The 19921-nt window shown below is 37.7% G+C and overlaps 1 protein-coding gene across 2 annotated transcripts in view; it reads right to left on the bottom strand.

Moving 5' to 3' along the window:
- atg7 (ATG7 autophagy related 7 homolog (S. cerevisiae)) overlaps positions 1–19621 on the bottom strand; it is a 114866-nt gene extending 95245 nt beyond the window's left edge. Inside the window, exons 1-10 of one of the 2 annotated variants that reach the window (XM_017704744.2) lie at positions 18850–19621; positions 16071–16269; positions 14186–14240; positions 10464–10581; positions 10062–10139; positions 8756–8872; positions 7117–7263; positions 6147–6235; positions 3916–4037; positions 621–711 (exon numbers count right to left, since the gene is read on the bottom strand). In XM_017704744.2, the coding sequence (XP_017560233.1) occupies positions 621–711; positions 3916–4037; positions 6147–6235; positions 7117–7263; positions 8756–8872; positions 10062–10139; positions 10464–10581; positions 14186–14240; positions 16071–16236 (983 nt within the window). In that variant the 5' untranslated portion in view covers positions 16237–16269; positions 18850–19621. Of the gene's footprint in view, positions 1–620; positions 712–3915; positions 4038–6146; positions 6236–7116; positions 7264–8008; positions 8289–8755; positions 8873–10061; positions 10140–10463; positions 10582–14185; positions 14241–16070; positions 16270–18849 lie in introns of those variants that run through there. The other variant, XM_037532548.1, reaches the window with a different exon arrangement.
- Positions 19622–19921: the final 300 nt, after the last annotated feature.

Raw genomic sequence — 19921 nt, 5'->3', positions numbered from 1 at the left:
TTGCTGGTGTTTCCAGCTGATTTCCTTGAAAAACTGAAATGAACTCTTATGAAAAGTCTGGTAGCTGTAATAAAGCAAATATGTGAACACAGTAAATAATACCAAGTTGTATGCAAAGGTTTATCTTTAATAAAATGAACTTAGTATTGAGTAACATGTAAGGTAGTAAACACATCCTCTACAGGGAACAATTGTAAATGTAATTTTCCTGCTAATTTTAGTGCATATTTTCTATTTATTCGCTGAGTTTAACAAATTGGAGAAAAAAAAAATTAAAAATAACACACAAAATAAAACTTTGGCATGGGCCACAAATTCAGCAAATAAACAGTATAAGTGCATTAAAATGTGTTTTTTGTTTTTTCACTTATAAAATCAAGAAAACGTTACCTGACCAGGGGCATCAAACGTTTGCATACAACTACATGTGGTATGTGATGTTATATATAAAGATTCCATATAATTTTTCTGTTAAAATCATATTCACACATCCCTCAATGCTGGAAAGGTTTTGACTAGAAATTGCATAATTGAAGGACTTCTTCTCAGCACTGTTTAGGTATCACGTCCAGCAAGTCAACAAATAAATGTAGGAAGCACATATAATTACACTGAAATACCTTTTGGGATCCATACATTCGCTGAGATTGACACTTCTTGGTCCCATTGCTCCTTTGGGGTTCTTCTCCCAGCCAACACTCTTTGGACAAGCTATGACAGAAGAAAAATGCTTCAATGTAACTTACAGACGAGCTTGAACAATAAATTATGCAATAAATATGTGAAATAAGCAAACAAGCAAAGAAACAGAGAGCACCAAGCGCAAAAGTGGAACCATCACAGTGTAACAAAAATAAAACATGAAAGAGAGAAAAACAGAGAATTCAAAGCTGCTGCCTAATCAGACGAATCCTAAAATTGCCGTTCTTATCAGCACTATTGATTAATCTCAGTAATGCGAAACCACTAACAGTAATATTAAACATGTGTCCCGACTGGTCAAAATACTGTTGCAGGCACCGTTTCACACACATAACCAGGACAGGCATACACAAAGAAAAAAAAAAGTGTATTATATATATATATATATATATATATATATATATATATATATATATAGAGAGAGAGAGAGAGAGAGAGAGAGAGAGAGTTTTTAGGTGTATATATACACATATTTGAAGAACTCTGAACATTGGGCTCATAAGATTAAAATAAAAACTTGCTGAAACACCTAAAAACAATCGCTAACTTGAATTGGATTTAGACGACAACAGAAACCAAAACAACCGACTTAATTTGGTGGTTTGTTATTTGAATTTTTTTGTTAAACTTTAAATGATGCAGCAATCAGGCACCAGAATGCATCTGCTGCACCATTTAAGGTGTAACAGAAAATTTCAGTAAGAAGCTGGAGAATAAAAAGTCAACTTCAGCCTCGTAGTAAACGTCTTTGTTTTACCCGCAGAAGCTGTTAAAAGTGGTCAAACAGAGAGAGCTGTGTTTCTTTCATTTAACTGCCATGAGGAAAATGGTCAGTTGCCTGGTGAGTTTCTCCATTAAGAGTTTAAAGTGCTCTAATACTTCTCCTGTCTTTCCTGAAATAAAATAAGCCGAACAACTCAGTGACAGACATTTAAAAACATTGCTGTTTATTCAATTTACAGCAGGAAAGACTCAGTAAGACTTTACTGCAGTCAGAATCTCTCCCCGTTTATTCCACTTTGAGTCGAGCCTTTCCGAGTGAGAGTCTCCTGTGTTTAAGTCAAAGTCGAGTCCCAAGTCTGTCTCGACTTTCTCAAGTCATCAAATTTGTGACTCGAGTCCAAGTCATGCAACTCTAGTCCATACCTCTGGAAGCCATACAGCAGGCAACACCTTAGTACAAGGGTCTAGTGTCTCATACTTAAAAAAGAAAACCAAAAAGCAAAGCTTAAGAATCTTTCATACTTGGGCCATTTCATTTCAGCGTCTGAAGTGGACTCAGAAAGTGAGTCATGGTTTATTTTGCATATGTGAACACGGCAAACAAACTCAGACCCCTCTAACTGGATTACTGTTCGTTTGTAGTTCGTTTTGTGGTTCGATTAATTTGTGCAGTGTGCTGTAGCTTTGCTTTATGGTGAAGACCTCAAGGCTCACCGTACACACAGCCACAGTCTTCAGCACTTCAGCAGGTAATAAAGACTAAAGATCACTTATAAGGTTCTACTCAGGATAAAGCCTGTCAGTGATGTGAGACAGACAGCAGCGCTGACATACTAGTAATAACATGCAAGAGCTCGCATGATTTTACTGTGTTAAAGGCTCAAGCTGGGCATGAAACACAATTTTCAGCTGCTTTCACACTGAACGCTGAATGTATGAAAATTTGAAGCCGGGTAGAGCTCAGTGAGGAGCACAGCTGAAAACGGAGCCCACCACAGCAGACTACTGTGTCTTAGTTCAGATATATGTAACAGAAGAAAATAAAAACAGTGCTACAGCATGTAAACAGCATGTAAATGTGGCTACTCACTAGCAAAGTTTACATGCAGCCTAATAATCCGTTAATAATCCGACTAATAGCTCAATCAGAATAGAATACGTCCATGTAAACACCTCAATCGGAACAGTCTAGTCCGATTGAGGCCATTCGGAATACAATTTCTATCCGGTTGAACGAGGTGGGTAAATCTGTAAATAATCCGTTAATTAGAGGAATAATGGCCGTGTAAACGCCTGAATCCGATTACTCTCCAATCGGAACGTGTAAGTACATTCTGCGCATGCGCGGCGCGTCATAGCGAAATGTTTGTAACGTTTAACACGGCGGAGCTGAAACTGATTCTGCAGAGGAGACGAGGTTCATACTCTGAGCTTTAAAAGACGGCAGCGGGACGGACGGCCAACTTATGTTTCTCAGAGCACGACGTCTTCCTTTTTAAATACATGTGAAGGGCGTTTTTCTGAGTCTGACGTCAGTTTAAAGCAATTAAAACCACAAGCGCGCTAACTGGAAACTCATCTCCCTCTGCCTGGACATCACGTGATGTTCGCTGTCATGGTAACGTTTACTCTCAGCGCTACTCCACACACATTCTGCATCGGATTAGTTGTAGCGAGCAGGTAAACGAAGATTTTCATCAGATTGTTCAACAGAGTGAGAATAAACACCTCAGTCTGAATCTGTAATGCGACTGTTTTCAATCGGACTGGCAAAAATCTTTGCATGTAAACAGACACTTACTCCTCTACTCTTAATGAGAGACGCCGCACACGGTCAAGTCTCAACATGAACTACGGATGACTCGCAGGGCCAAACGGCACAATTTGTTTTAATCGCGTTAAACTGAGATCGCGTTAATGCGTTATTATCACGTTAACTTCGACAGCCCTAGTAAATATAATCAGAAAATGTAAAAGTATGGCATCCCATAAAGTTCTGTTCTAGGACCACTCTTATTTTTTATTATGTGTTTCTAGGTGCTATCACTCATGACATCAAGTAAAAAGAATCAGTCTGTATATCTTTAATCATGGTGGTTTCTCTGTTCCTTCTTCTCATTGCTACTCTTGGCTTATTCATTGGGGTCCATAATGATAAAACTATACAAATAAAATGACATATTACTAATTGCAAATGTTCTGTTCAGCAATATTACTGTTGTATTACTGATCCTAATTTGGAGTGCATCTATGAACACACTGCAGATAAGCCACCAGGCACAACAGTCCAGTCTTTTTAGAAAATTGTCTAAAGGTTAAATTTTGTGGTTTATTACCCCAAAAAGCCTTTAAATACAAAACATATTCAGCTGGGAAAGTCAAGAATCCTGCATTAACATTTAAATGGTTTTCATTCATCTCCTGAAGCCAGCTAAAAGGACAGCATTTGTGCAGTTATTCTGGGTCACTCTGCTGAGAAAGTGAAATTACCTGCAGACAGGGACAGGCTGGGAAGCTTGACCTGAAAAATGATGCTGTGCTGCACTGAGCGAATGCCTTGGAGTGTCCTATCCCTGAAGCAGAGAACCTCAACCACATCCAGCTGTGAACCCCTAATACAGAAACATACACACAACACAGAGAAAGTACAAAAAGACATGTGCTTTCACAAATGCACTCATATTACCTCAGTGTATTGAATAGATTTATGAAGTAGAGAATACAAAGCTTCTACTGAAAGTGTAAACACGTATGATCTCATTGTTAGTCTTTTGTTAGTTATGGTATAAACATACAACTCATATCAGTGAAAGCAGAAAATACAGGGAAATCTCCTTCTGAAGAGATTTAAAATGATAAAACCCTCATACATTATAGTGTAAATACTAAAGCACTGATAAAAGCAGAACACACAGCACAAAAAACGAATCACCAGCTGCCAGTTTCAGTTTGGATGTTTAACCCTCAGTATGGATTCAGAACTGGATACAACTAAGGGTGTTACAGTTTGAAATTTTCATAGCATGATAGTAAAAAGATACATTAAAAATGTTGTAGTATCACTGTATTAAGCAATGATTTAAAAAACACACAAGGCAGTGGTGAAAATCAAGGTACAATTATTAGAAAATACGTAATCACTTGCTCATACATGCAACTTGACATATTACGTTGATGTTTTCTTTGCGCATTCATGTTCAAATATTTCAGAACACTGTATTTTTTGCGAGGGGAGATCTTCAAGTGCATAAAATACCTCTACACAAGCCTCTGTGTGAAACAAACAAAATGCAAAAGCAGACAAAAAAAATCTCTCATTACATTTAAATTGTTATTAATAGGAGCCTTCTGGATTGGGAAATCAATGAGTGTGTTAAAACGCATTTAATAATCTGATAACTGCAGAAAATCAGATTTTGTCAGTAATCTGATCAACACATTTACATGCGTGTGAGTAATCAGTCAATGGGAAACTCCAGAATCAGGTAATCCAGATTTACAACCAGTCAATAAACACAAAAGAAACTGTGACGTAAACGTAACGTAAAACTCAAACTTCATGCTGCACCACTTTACCTATACAAGAACGTACATCACCTAGAAGATATATATATAATAGTATATATATAATAGTATATATATATACTATAGAAGTATATTTAAATCCTTCATTTCGTCAAGCATGCAGTCGGTTTCAGAGGTGTGTTGCTGCGTCTCGCGGCAACGCTGCTTGCTTATTTCTGGTACTGCCTTCGGACTGAGAAACCCGAAAGAAATCAGAGTAAAGCTAACGCACACTGAGAAATCTGATTACTGAGCTAAAATCCAGCCTCTTTATCGGAATTCTTTATCAGATTTCTAGACTTTATTCAAATCTGAGAAATCAGTGTGCTGTTTTCATGACCATGTGAATAATCAGAAAACTGCAGAAATTCAATTATGATCAGATTGAGTGTATGTAAACACACTTATTGATGATTGTCAAAAAACATACATATATTTTATAACATTTTAAATATTCTAAGAAATCCAGTTAGCCATCCTTTACAGGGCATAACAAATATGACCGTCACAGTCAGAAAAAAAACAAAGCATCTCCACAATATCAACTTCACGGGAGAAGAAAAAGCACTTTCATAATTTAATAGAAGTTAATGGTTCAATCATTTTGGACCATTTCTATTGGTTCATTCATTCTAAAATTTGAACACAACGCGTTTTTAAACTATGCTTACAAAAAACCCAAAACTCACACCAGCCTGATATACACTCACAGAAGAAAAAGTATAACTCGCACTCAAAGAACAGTGCCATATTTAGAAATTAGGTATTAAATAAAACATGCAAATTTAACATGTTAGGGTTAAAAGACTAAAGGCTAATTAATAGTTTCTCTATTTTACTCACATCAGGGAGAAGAGAGCGCTGATGAGAGTTTATGATTATGCACCAAATACAGGCACAGCAAATTGTACCAAAGATATTCTGGTTCTTGTTCTTCTCCATGCAAAGTGGAGAGATTTCTGGATTTCTGGATTCACTGATATCGATATCAACTACTGATATCCTATAGTAACATCCCTAACAGTGACACAAATTCCCTCTAACAGTTAAATATTGCTGGTCCAAGGACAAAAAAATCTGGAATGCAGGGAGGATTTACAGACATAAACTATACAACCAGTGGGATGTGTGTTATGACTTGAGCATTATGTGTTCACCATTTACTGGCAAGGAGGACCAGAAAGTTCCGAAGAGGCCAGCCAGGATGTTGAGGCAGCGTACACGGGTCATACACCCCCACGGTAACCTTCGAAACATCGTGAAAATGGTCCGATTTCAAACAGAGTATCAAAACATTTTTAAACATTACTACAAAACAACCTTCACACTATTGATTTGCTGAACTATTTTACTGCGGTCACAATAGTTTCAAGCAGTTAATCTTCACATTTTTGAACTTTCTTCCATTCATACAGCAAATAAATACAAATATTCATTCTATATTCAACGGAAGCAAATATTCCATATACGTTCTGTAGGATTTTGGCCAGAACTCAGTTATTGTGTAACCTCTTAAACTGTAATGCTTTCATGACATCCTAAGACTTTCATTTATTATTATTATCATTATTACTGATTATTATTTGTTAATTAAATAGAAAACAATGCAAAAGATTTAAAGATTTTAGCCATTTATTTTCCAAATATAAGCAATGATCTCTATTAATCCTCAAGACAGTTCTTATAGCTCTGGGCAAAGGTTTGGGCACCCCTGGGCAAAAGATATATTTAGATGATTTTCTAAGCGAAAATAAGTAACATCTCACACAGAGAACACTCATCTGCATATTTTAATGCATAATTACTGTTTATTTGCTGCTGCTTAACATATTGGGGGGGGGTCTGCAAAAATGCATTAAAAGTGTGTTTTCTGTAGAGGATGTGTTCATTTATTTTCACCTAGAAGAATAAGACATATACTGTATATTTGACCAGGGCCACCCAAACTTTGCATACAAACAAGGTATGACCTTTTTTAAAAAATAGACAAAAGCATCTAATTGAGACCAATACATACTGCTAAAAAATAAAAGCAAGAATATTATGATTATTTTTAATTCAGTGTTTTGTTTTTTTTTTTACACACAGAACACAAATACCATCAGCATTTTTCAGTCTTAATTGTACCTTCTTTAGGTCTGCGAAGAACAAGCTCCAGTCTTTGAGTGAGGCCACTTCAACGCTCTTCTCAGAGTACTTCACCAGAAAATATGGGACAGCTGTTGTTCCACTTGAAGAACAGAGCCTGTCATACGCCACTTGGAAAGAAGATATCTGCAAAATTAGATGAACAAAATGCAAATTAAGACCACTTGTAAACAAAATACGTACTTTAAAATATGACACTACATTTTGTAGTTACAATATAAAGCAGTATATAAAGCAGTAGCATGCAAAAGGCCAGCTGAGAAAATTGCTAAAATATTTAATTGACCATTAAGGCTATGCTGTGTAAGTTTTGGGGATTTGGAGACCTCTCTAATGGAAATGTGTTGTTGCACACAATGTGCAGAAGAACATTTTGTAAGGCAGGTTGTGCTTTTGGCCTCTTCCCCAAGCAGATGAATCTGATGACTGAAAGAGCATTCAAAGAGAACTCAGTGAAAGCTGCGTATTCTGAGGATATGAGTGAACTACTTGCTTCTGGTCTGGTTTGACATGTCTGATGAGCGGCCTGTATGCTGGAATGAGCATCACAGAGATGTGGCCCGAGTAGCCGTAGTGGGGGCGGGGCTCGGCCCTGTACGCGCCGGGGATGTTTATGCAAAGTCCACATACTGATGAAATCTGGGGAGTGCTGACTTCAGATTGGCATGTTTGAAATCACCAGCAACAATAAACACTCCATCTAGGTTTGTGTTCTGGAGGTCGCTGATAGTGCTGTACAGCTCGTTATATATACACCGCTATTACATACAGCGAACTTAGCTCTCTAGGCAAATAAAATGGCCTGGCTCTGACAATTGCAAACTCCACTAGCGGTAAGCAGTGACTGGAGACAAGCGCCGTGTTTTTATACCATTCAGTGTTGATGTAAACACTCAGGCCTCCACCTCGGGTCTTATCGCACAACTCAGCGTCTCTGTCCGCACGGAAGGCCTAGCTCACGCAGCTCTTCCCGCAGTTCGCTTGGAAGCAGAGATTGTGGCTGATTTCTCAGCTGTAGCAGGCTCTGGCGATGGTAGATGTTGGTGCTGGTTGAAACAGTCATGATATCTAGTTTTGGTCAGGTTACATGACAGACAGTTAACAAAAAAAGCAGAAAAGCACCGTTTTGCTATTCCCGAAGTGGTCCTGCAGCTACACGCCACGCCTCCAAGATGACAACTGCCTTGCTTAGGGTAAAGGTAATGGACCGGTCAAGTATGTCTCCAGACCTAAACCCAATTGAGCACCTGTGGGACATCCTAAAGCGGAAGGAGGGGGAGCACAAGGTGTCTAACATCCACCAGCTCTGTGATGTCATCATGGAGGAGTGGAAGAGGATTTCAGTAGCAACCTGTGCAGCTCTGGTGAAAAGAAGGCAGTGCTAGGTAATAATGGTGGTCAGTGTATATGTTTGGTGAGTGTATATGTTTACGATTTGTCCAAACCTTGGGGAGCAGACCTCACATATCCTGCATTTCCATGTCATGTTAGTTAAACAAGCTAAACTCATCTTCCTCTACACAGACAAGAATACAACTTAATTTATGTTTTGTGTAATGGTCACCTCCCCCTCTGCCAAAGAAGAACTGGATAGCATATATTTGGATGTAAAACACACCTGTTTGAGGGAGAACTTTTGCTCTAGTAAGACGGGATCCTTTACAAGCTGAATTCCTTCAACGAAGCACAGAGCAGGGAAACAGAACCAGTAGTAAAAGTGGTATTTCTTCAGATCCTAAACAGAGAGAATAAATGATGAGAAACTGTTGGGATACTGTCTTCTTCACCCAGCACCTTCTTTATTGCACAATACACTATCAGCTGATATTAGAGATGCACTAATACCTCTTTTTCCCCTTCCATCTCCAATACGCATACCGATAGCTGATCCTTCAGTATCAGGCAAAACCAAGTATCGATACTAACTCTATTCATCCTAATATTTATGCAATTACATTTTTAAAATCATTTATTTTGGTAAAGATTTGTTCATTTTCATGCATCAAAACGAACACACTCCACTTGGCTAGATGGCATTTACTTAGACTATATTTATTACATGCTTAAGAAAACATTTATTTTTCATTTACTGTATATGGTTAGTACTTACTTTCATATAGTTAGTAATAAAAAACATGTTCAACAATTTAAGTAAATGTAAAATATCTTTATTGCGCACAACAGTTAAAAAAAGGACAAACAGTCCAGATATAAACCTGAGGTGTTTACATATCAACACACAGCAGCTTCTCTGGCTCAAAAACAGAGCTGAATGTTGTTTCGTGAGACCTTGCTGCTGAGGGATACAGCTGAACAACAGATGCACATGGCTAAGAGACGCAAAGGCCAGGCTAGCAGGCTGCTGAAGGCTATCATTATGCCGACAGTTCCTTACGGTTTCTCAACAAGAAACTCAGTCTATAAGTGATCACACAGTGGCAGATGAGTGATAACTGAAAGAAGCAACTCAGCGGTTCAGGTAAGCAGCTCCTGTACTGTGTTCTTCACACCAAAAACTGCCATTACAGATTATGCCATGAGCATTTTTACTGCAGCTTCTTAATTTTCTAACCTCTCTTTATCCTTTACAATTCAATAGGCTGGTTTTTGTTACTGCAGCTTTAAGATTGATGCATGTTAATCAGGTTGCTTTTCATGACATCACATAAACAAATTCAACATGGGTTGTTTTCGTAGTGTGTTTTTCATACATGGACTGCATGAACTGGAAAGTGAATGGTGTATTTTGTAAATTTAAAAATATATAATATATTATATTAAAAAATAACGAATAAAGTGAGAATGATTCCATAACATAAAAAGCCCATATAGGTTTTCCATGATATGTGCCCTTTAATTGTTGGTTATTGGCCCAGAAATTCCACATTGGTGCATCTCTATGTTTATTATATGGGGATACATACTGCAAAGGTCAGGAGGATGAACCTGGTCAGGACTGAAGGGTCTTCCACTGCAGCACCTGACTTTATGGCATTCCAGATCTGTTACGATGACAAATCTTCATTTCAGCACACTTATCACACATACAGTTAGCAATGCACAAATAAATGTGATAATATATAAAGTTACAGAAATAATAATTTCTGCCAGTTTCCTCTACAATGGGATATTACACTTGCCAATATTAATAATGCTTAACATTTACATATATCTATGTAAATAACTACTGATGGACTGAAATGTGCATTAAAAGCTAGAAGCTGACTGTTCTATATGCAGTTATACAGTTATTTCATATATATCAGAAATAACAGAAACATGCCATCACAAAAATGTATTACAGTCAAATAAAAGCTGCACCCCACCTCATTAGCTACTTGGTCGAGAAGCGCTTTCTTGTCTGTAGACTTAAAAGCCTCAAGGGTGTTGGTGTTGTACAGAGTGCCTACAGCAGGACAGCAGTGAGCTGGTGTGGGTCCATCGCTGGACATGAAGACGAGAAAGATTTCAATTTACTCACAAATGATGGAGATTTCATGTTACATGGAACTCTGTACCGTTAATTAATGCAATAAAAATTTAAACTCCCTGGATTTCATCAGAGAAGATAATCAGCATTTTTGATTGAGCAAGTGTTCAGAGAAACAGATGAGTATTCATATAATTTCCTCTTCATAATTTAATATCTTGGATTTATTATCGCCCCAATATTAATATCCCTCTCGCTTGAAATTCCTCATTAGTTACAAGAAACCTTTAAAACTTCTTAAACTTCAAAACTTATCTTTGAAACTCCTACTGAGAGTCAGAAAGTACATAATAAGAGTTAGTATTTATATAATGAACTGGCACAATGTCATGCAGGCCTACCTTGGCTTTTCAGCAGAGTTTAGCTGTTTAAAGAGTTTAGTTTAGCTCTGTTTAAAAAGCCAAAATTCAAGTTTTCTCGCAATCATACATCAAAACCGCCTCGAAAATGGCTTCTGATAGGGAGCAACGGGGCAAAATAACCTTTACCAACTTCACCTCCTCTTCCCAACAACCTCTTCTATAATCAAGAGCTAGATCAGGGAACCTCCTAGATACAGTTTCACATACAAATACATCATGGTACCAAAGGAAACTGCGTTATTTTTCCATACGTTCTGGTTTCAAAAACTTCACCTAACTCAGTTAAAGCAATTATTCAATTTATTTCCAAAATTAAAAGATAAAAATTAATTGATTTTATTCATGTTAATGTAAGATTTTATTTCAAGTAATTAAGGTCCATTGTGTTAGTACACTCGGTGGATGAAACCAAGTAGTCCATTCCCTTTTTTCACTGTGTCACTCTTTAAACACGCTCCAATACATATGACACATCTTCACTGTTGCTACGACGATGCTAATTTGCCTGTAACCCTATGAGATTTGCAATGTCAATGCCAGTCTAACGGTCATGTATAGTCATATTATCAGACTGTGCTTAAAGTCATCATGAACTGGAAATCATAACACATGTTCATACAATACTGTGACAGCAGCAAATTAGCTTTAACTAAAAAAACCCTGTATACATTAAACACGCTATCTGTATTATCCCTGTAAAAAAACAATTCAATTAAATGAAACAAACGATCAAACATAATATCAGCGCAGGTCTCTGAGCTAGCTGAGCATCCTCTCAATAATAGCTGGGGTAGTGGGTGAAAAAGATGAAAAATTATATCTGTTAACAATGTTTTCCCCACCTGCTGGTGCAGTGTGACAACATCCAAAATTAGAAGGCATTACTTTACATTTTGATGAAAAATTATATACGAACGACATGATAAATCCTATTTGATATAAGGAGGGACATTTTAGAAATAAAATGGTTCATTAAATTTTTGGGACTTCAAGGCTACTTAAACCAGTTTATCAAGAATCTGTATCTTTTCCTTCATTTACACCTAATTTCTTATTGAAAACATGCATTCATAAGATCCTGCAGGTGTGGGTTCATGCTAGTTTCCTCCCTTTCAGTGATGCTGACAAAACCTATTTGTGATATACATCTAAACATGTTTTGTAGCAAAAGCACAACTTAAAACTAACTGTTTTGTTTATATTTTTGTAATAACTTTACTTACATACATACACTACTCATACTGATATTATGTTTGTTCTCTGAACTAGTAGCTCGGCTATGTAGAGACTTAATATACATTTCTATTAAATTTCAATTCAAATCATGCAGCACTTGTTGGATGATTCAAGCCAAAACCTTGATGCTGCAAATAGACACTGGATGCATTACAGCAGTCTAATCTAGAAGCTATGAAAGCATGAACTGACTTTTTTAGTATCTTGTAGGTTTATTATGTGTATTATTTTGGATTTGTTTCTACAATTCAGTCTTAGAGATTCAGTCTTACATGGGATTCAAATTACCATCTAACTAGCAACTAGTGTAACACCAAGATCTTTAACTGTAGCTTTTGGTTGCACAGGAAAAAACATTTAGATCAAGGATAAAATCTGCACCCTTATTTCGAGCAGACGTAGGGCCTGCGAGCAACACGGCTGTTTTATCAGAATTTAGCAGGAGGAAGTTCCTGGTCATCCAGGCTTTTACATCTATAAAACGGTTTTCCATTATGTGCAAGTGCGGCACTAAATCTGACTGAGCTATAAATGTTTCTCCATTATATGACAATCATTCTGCCCAGAAAGCTCAACAAAGCATCCCCCTTATATCACATCCAAAGAAGATACAGCTAGGAACTCAGCTCTATTTATAGCTCTGCTTAGCTATATACATATCAAAAATAAATCACAAAATAGGTGCCAGTGGCTTTTGGGTTACCAAGATCTGCAGACTACAATAGGACATCAGTACATATGCAAACACACTAAGGCTTTTAAAGATTCCAAACAGGACATGCTGAGGTCCATTTTCATTTTAGCATGCATTCAATACAGGACAATGGCAAATGCACATTAGCATGTAACAGCACACGTATCCCGCTTCAGGAGGAATGTAACAACACATCGTATTGCAATATGTTGAAATGTAATGTGTCATTGTTTCGAAACTGACTTTTTAGCTTGTGTCTAGAACATTATATCAGGATAATTTTAAACAGAATTTAAGCTTTTGTTTAAATTTTGTTTGAAACTGAAACAAACATTAACATAAGGTACATGTTCAACCTCTCATTTTTGCAATATTAGAAAACATATTAAAGAAATCACTGTATCATATGAAATGGAATGATGATTTTTGCGATTAAAACCCAACTGTTCAGGTTTTAACAGCCATGCAGATCAAACCAAAGTGTAAACTCTAGAGAAGTACACTGAGCCTTCCACAAGTCATCCTGCACCAACAAATCTAGGACACATTCATAACACATAAAGTAGTCATGCAGGGCTGTATCGATCAAGATCAATCACGGTATTTTCTAAATATGGCAGTACAGTGGGGCAAAAAAGTATTTAGTCAGCTACTGATTGTGCAAGTTCTCCTACTTAGAAAGATGAGAGGTCTGTAATTTTCATCATAGGTACACTTCAACTATGAGAGACAATATGAGAAAAAAAATCCAGGAAATCACATTGTAGGATTTTTAAAGAATTTATTTGTAAATTATGGTGGAAAATAATTATTTGGTCACCCACAAACAAGCAAGATTTCTGGCTCTCACAGACCTGTAACTTCTTCTTTAAGAAGCTCTTCTCTCCTCCACTCATTACCTGTATTAATGGCACCTGTTTGACCTCGTTATCTGTATAAACGACACCTGTCCACAGCCTCAAACAGTCAGACTCCAAACTCAACCATTGCCAAGACCAAAGAGCTGTCGAATGCAGAGGTGAAATTTCCCCGTTTGTGGGACTAAAAAGGGTCACTTAATCTCTTAATATGATGATATGTTAATATGAGCATTAACAAAGTTCATTATCCCTGAGTACTGTTACTCCATGAAAATATCCCAACCCATTTGTTTTTAATTTATCAATGCTAATTACGCATCACTGATTTTGTAATGCTGCGATAAATTAGGAAAATATAATGATACCTCTTGCACTACCTTATAGAGAAAAAAAGACAAGAACTTACATTTCAAATGCACTGAACTCCAGAGTCAGACGAGTTGGCAAGCCAGATGGGTCCCCTGATTTCACAGAAAATATATTACTTTTAGTTATGACAGGCTAATTTACATACCAGGCAAAATCACTTTTTAGATGGAACTGTCCATTCATCACTGTCTCTTTAACACTTCTGCACTGGTGTCTATATTTGATGGCGGTTCTGGTCACACATCAGTGGTTACAAGATATAATTTACTGAAAGAAAATCACTGGCTTGTCACTGCAACGTGCTCCCCATCCCTAAAAGTGACAGATAAGACTGTTTCTCCAGATGAAAACAAAAAAAAAACCCTTTAAATCAATACCAGGTAAAGCTGTGATATCGGTTCCTATAACATGAGCCTATTTACACTTTGCATAATTTAACATCTAATTACCGTGATTCAATCATTAAATCAAAGCACAGCACATTAAAACCTTTTTCAAATGTAGCTTCTGCATTTAGATATTGATCAGATCTCATTTCCCAAGGCAACACTTACATTTTTTTTATCAAGTGTGTCCCCAGAGCAGTATAGGCAGAGCCTGCACAAGCTACACTAGGCGTGCTTTATAAAACATTTAGCATATGCAGTTCCGCACGTTCCAGGCATTTTAAATTTCAAAGAAAAGACAGCAAGCTATGCATGTTCTGCTTTGCAGACGTAACTGAAGCACTGTCAAATTAATGATACAAGTCTCAGCCAGAGCGGTGTGTACAAATGAATTTTGTGTTCATAAGCCCTCGTTTGAATAGACCCCTGAAGTCTTTTGTCATTCTGTTGTCTGCGTCATACCCATATTAGGAGCTCCAGGTCTAAGATGAAAAATGGGCACATTTTTGCATTTTTCATGTTTTGCAATGAGTTTTGCTCCCTGACTGTTACAGCATCCTTTAAGTTGTTCATAAATCAAAATACAAATATATTGCTACATCCACACTTACCACACTTACCGCTTTTCAATGTGGTACTTCAAATAAAGTCAAGTCAAAGTTTATTTATATTGCACTTTTTACAAAAAGCTGTCACAAAGCAGCTTTACAGAAAAGAAAATGTAAAAATCTGGGACCAAACTCTAATAAGAATAATCATTGGTGACAGCGGCAAGGAAAAACAAGAGGAGGAAACCAGGGGAGGAACCAAGACTCAAAAGGGGAACCCATCCACCTCTGGTCTAAACCAAATAGCAAACAATAACAGAAAAGCAAAGTGAAAAGAGATTAAGGTTTTATCATTCATAGAAAGTATTAAAATACAGAAAGGGAGGGAAAGGAGGAGAAGCATTGGCTACAATTACATAAATATTGACTTGGCAAGATTTAGCAGGAGCTGAAGCGAGAAGATGTCTTCATGTTCATCAACACACCAGCAGTGAAAATAAGCCATTATGATGTCAAGTGCATGTAGCAATATTATTTCGACCCTTTCAGAGGATTCTAATGCGATTTATGCACAACAGTGTATATATATATATATATATATATATGGTATTAATTTTTCTCATATAAAAAAGGCTTGTATCTGGCAATCCTTAATATGGGCGTAATGCAGACTACTCAATTAACGTGAAAGGAAGGAATGACACTGAAAACTTTGGGTTGTGCACACGTCACATCAAACTGTGGGACGTAATCTGGTGCAACGCATTTATGCACACAGAACGCAATATGTGCTAGACTGCCTCAGGATTTGAACACATTCCAATTATAACCGCAGATATGCTGGAATTTTAATGCAAACATCATCAAGATACAGAATGTTTGTACTGTTAACAGGACTCTGAGGACTCACTGCAAAATAATGAGGTGGCTTTCGTTACATGTGATTGACAGATAACAGGAACGAATTTTGAACCACAAGCTTACTCACCATTATAGTAATAACCCTTGATGCTTTTTGGACTTTCATCTAGACGGTAGTCATTTAGCTTCTTCTGGGTGAGCTGATGCCAGAACCCGGCCTCAAGTGCACTGGAGAAAGGTGCGAACTGCAGTTTTGGAGGAGCTGAGCCCTTTTCAGTTAACTCAGCTGCCATCTGAACACCAAACTCTGTTCTCCCTCACAAACACTGTATGAAGATAGGAGAGTGAAAAGAATGTCCAGATAGTGATTCATTTAGCACATCTATTTAAAGTGACCCTGGATTTAAGGTATCGGGAAATTAAAGATGGCAATGAATTTAAGGTGGCACTGAATTATAGGTGGCAGGGGATTTATAGTACCAGTTTTTAAGTATCCTTTAAGGACGTGTCTAGATGGTTGTCATGGGTGCCTACATTTTTGGGGGTCCAAGATGCAATATTTATGGTGGGCTGAGAGCCAAAAAGACAAAACAGTTCACAAAAAAAAGAAGGTAGGCAGGTTTCAAATCAACATTTTCAAAATGTATTTTCCCACTCAAATTCAGTTTTAAAAGGACAACAAGAATTTACAGTCACATTGTGTAAAATATGTTTCTTCTCTCACTGTGCTAAAGGAGATAGGGTTAGGACAACTTGACAGCAGGCCAAAAAATGCCCACAATGGCCACCTTTGAAAAACTGCTGTTTTTGGTCTCTACGGTAAAAACAGCTTTTCCTTTATACAGCCAACAATTCCATGGTTTTCATGGAAAACCTTGTTTTGTTAAAGGGGAATTCCTCCAATTTCTCATATGTCTTTACAGTGATGGTGATAGGAACCAGGGGTCACCATGACTACAACACAAATATAACATTTTATTTACTATCTAAAACCACCAGTGAACCTGTCTTCTTCACTGTTTTTGTATGTGATGCTGATGATCATAAAATTATTGCAAACCTAAATAGACAGTTTTCTTTAATAAAATTGTGCCTTATAACAAACTGTTATAACACATAAAAATGTCGAGAGAAGCCCAAAACGTTCCTCAAAACTATTGAAAAATAAACATCTCAGAGATCAGGTGTATTCTCAACCATATTTTGTAAAAGATTTCTGTGAAGGAGCTTTCAGAAGCATTAAATTCAGATGTCTGGTTCCTATCACCTCCACTGTAAACAACCTGATATGGTTTCTTTAGAACAGAGCATTTCACACCAAACCACTCAGACTGACCTGTTATATCTTGACCATTTATTTTTGAAGAAATTGGGGATAAAATCATTTTTATATCAAAATCAATTTAAAAGACTCCCATCTTCAAATCGCAAGAGCTGCAACTTTTAATCATGGCCTACAATATCAATAATAACTCTGCTTTAGCAAGCTGTGAGTGGAGTAATTTAGTCTAATAAAGATGAGGAGAAATAGATGAGTTAGACCAGTCAGAAGCAACCAAACACGACTGTCAACTGTCAATCTGATGCACCATATTCAGCTTTCAAGCTTCAAGTAAAAAAATAGATGTTGTTTTTGTGGATTTCTGAATTAAAAAAAAACAAAACAAAACACAAAATCACAGTCAGAACACTGGTGAGAAAAATCACCAACAGATCATTTTGCCCTCACTGCTCAGCTCTACCACACACGTACACAATGTCCCAACATGCATACACCTGCTCAACTGACATTTATTCTGAAATGAAGGGTATTAATAGTGAATTTGTCTCCTTTTATGCAGTAATAACAAACATGCACAGGTTTGGTTTTGGGCATGGTCTCCATAGGCTTGTGTGTGGCTGCTCCAGAGCACCCCAATCTATTGGTCAACGCCTTTCTATGGAAATTATTCAAACTGTTGATCAACTTTTGATGAGTTATGAGCTGGATTCACTCATTAGTAGGAGTACCTGGGCACTTATGGATATGCGTAGATTTCCATGATAGGAATTAAAGGGGAACTCCACCAAATTTTCAAAAATTCTACACAGTTAAATGGTTGAGATGTAAATAAAGTCATTCAGAGTGGTTTATTGTGAAATGCTCTGCTCCAGAGAAACTTACCGAGTCAGAATTGTTCACAGTGGTGGTGACAGGAACCGGACTTCCACGTCTAAAACCTCGCTTACTGAAGGTGTCGACGCAAAATGGCTAGATACATGCTGCTTGATATCTGACACATTGCTTTATGACAGTTCTGTGGCTTAAAATGTATTTTAATCCATTCGTGGCAGAGGGGTATGTGCAGGGTGATGTCAGGCAAAACAGTCCCCACAAACAGGGTGACCCCCCGTTCCTATCCCCACCACTGTAAAGAAGTCTCTACAATCAACCATTTCACACTAAACCACTGTGAATATACAGCCAGATACAAAACATACAAAATATAAAAGAGTAGACAGGCATACAAACAGGATTCATGGGTCACTGTTACTGTTATCTGTGGATCCTCTTTACATCTCAAGGACTGAATTTTTCCAAAGCTTTGAAAAAAACTGGCGGAATTCCTATTTAATGGACCTCCAATTCAGTATGTTGTGCAGCCCAGGACTAGGCTTAACCCCTGTCCAGTCTGGAAAACAGACCCACAGTGTGTCTGGTGACTTGCTAGTTTAGCTGTATCTCAGCTCAGTGGCAGCTCTGTTTATGCCTTGAACGCTGCAGCCGCATCTACTCAGCGAGTCCTGAAACCAAGCAGTTAAGCTAAGCTAAGCAGGAGCGCTGTCCAAGCTGCCTAATGTAAAAGAAAGGAACACGACATTGATTTTAAAAAGTGTTATAACACAAGTAACATTCAAACACTCACCAGAAACAGACTTCCTCGTTTAAATCATGTGACTGCTGCTCCGTCTGCGCAGTCTCAGAGAAGCTAACACAAGTAACGCTAGCTAATGGCTACACGTATGTGCTAGCAGGGTATGTAGGGTATGTAGTAACTAAATGACTGACTTAATGGACGAAGGTGACACGCTCGAAGTTATTAAATCGAATAAGGTGCTAAAACACCCGCCGTGAGCCTAGAACGGCTTATAAAAAGACCTAGAGACGACGTTACGGCTGCAAGTTTGCTGGTTAGCTAGCTAGCTTAGAGGGCTAATAGTGATGTTAGTAAGCTGCCTAGCGCAGCTGAGAGGAACGAATTAGAAAATATTCTAACTGTAAGGTTATAAACAGACTTCTGACACCAACAAAAGACCACGAGGTTAGGAAAAAACAACGACAAGAAGACCGTTAGTTTACCTAGCTATTTAATAATCCCAGAGGGCTTAAAACGTGAGCTAAGCTAATTAGCAAACAAACCAACTAGCCGGCAAACTGGACACTCCCCCGGTTGGAGAAACGTCCTTTAATTCTCACGGTGCCAGGACCATTGAGTAAAACACGAAAAACCAAAATAAGAATAGGAAAACGCAAACAAGCAGACAAGAGAAGACGGACAGAAACCTATACGCTCCGGTTCTTTTCATTCTGAGTGATAGTCCAGCCTTAAATTAACCAGTGCACTTTTCCAGTGCAAGCTTGATGAAGTTCCTCAGAGATTAAGCCCCAGTTTGAGGTCATGTGCAGGTGGGGAGTGCTCCCTAAACAAAACCTTGGACAGAAACCACTAAGGGAAAAAACGTTATGCTTTACTCTGAATACCAGGGTGGAGGATGAGCCTCACCCTACTGCTGGTTTCACAACATTCCTGTAACATTCCAGTAACTGCTGGGCCACCTTCCATCCCCACACTGGGATAGTACATACACTCTTAACAAAGATTCTTCTTTAGTAAACACAGTGGTTCTAAATGGAGCCATGAACACCCAAAGAACAATTTGCACGACTGATTCTTTTGCGCTGTGAAATCCTCAGATTGATGGAGAATGTGTTGTCTA

The sequence above is a fragment of the Pygocentrus nattereri genome, chromosome 21 (assembly GCF_015220715.1).
Source record: "Pygocentrus nattereri isolate fPygNat1 chromosome 21, fPygNat1.pri, whole genome shotgun sequence".
NCBI lineage: Eukaryota > Metazoa > Chordata > Actinopteri > Characiformes > Serrasalmidae > Pygocentrus > Pygocentrus nattereri.
This window is presented reverse-complemented; position numbering and strand designations above follow the sequence as displayed.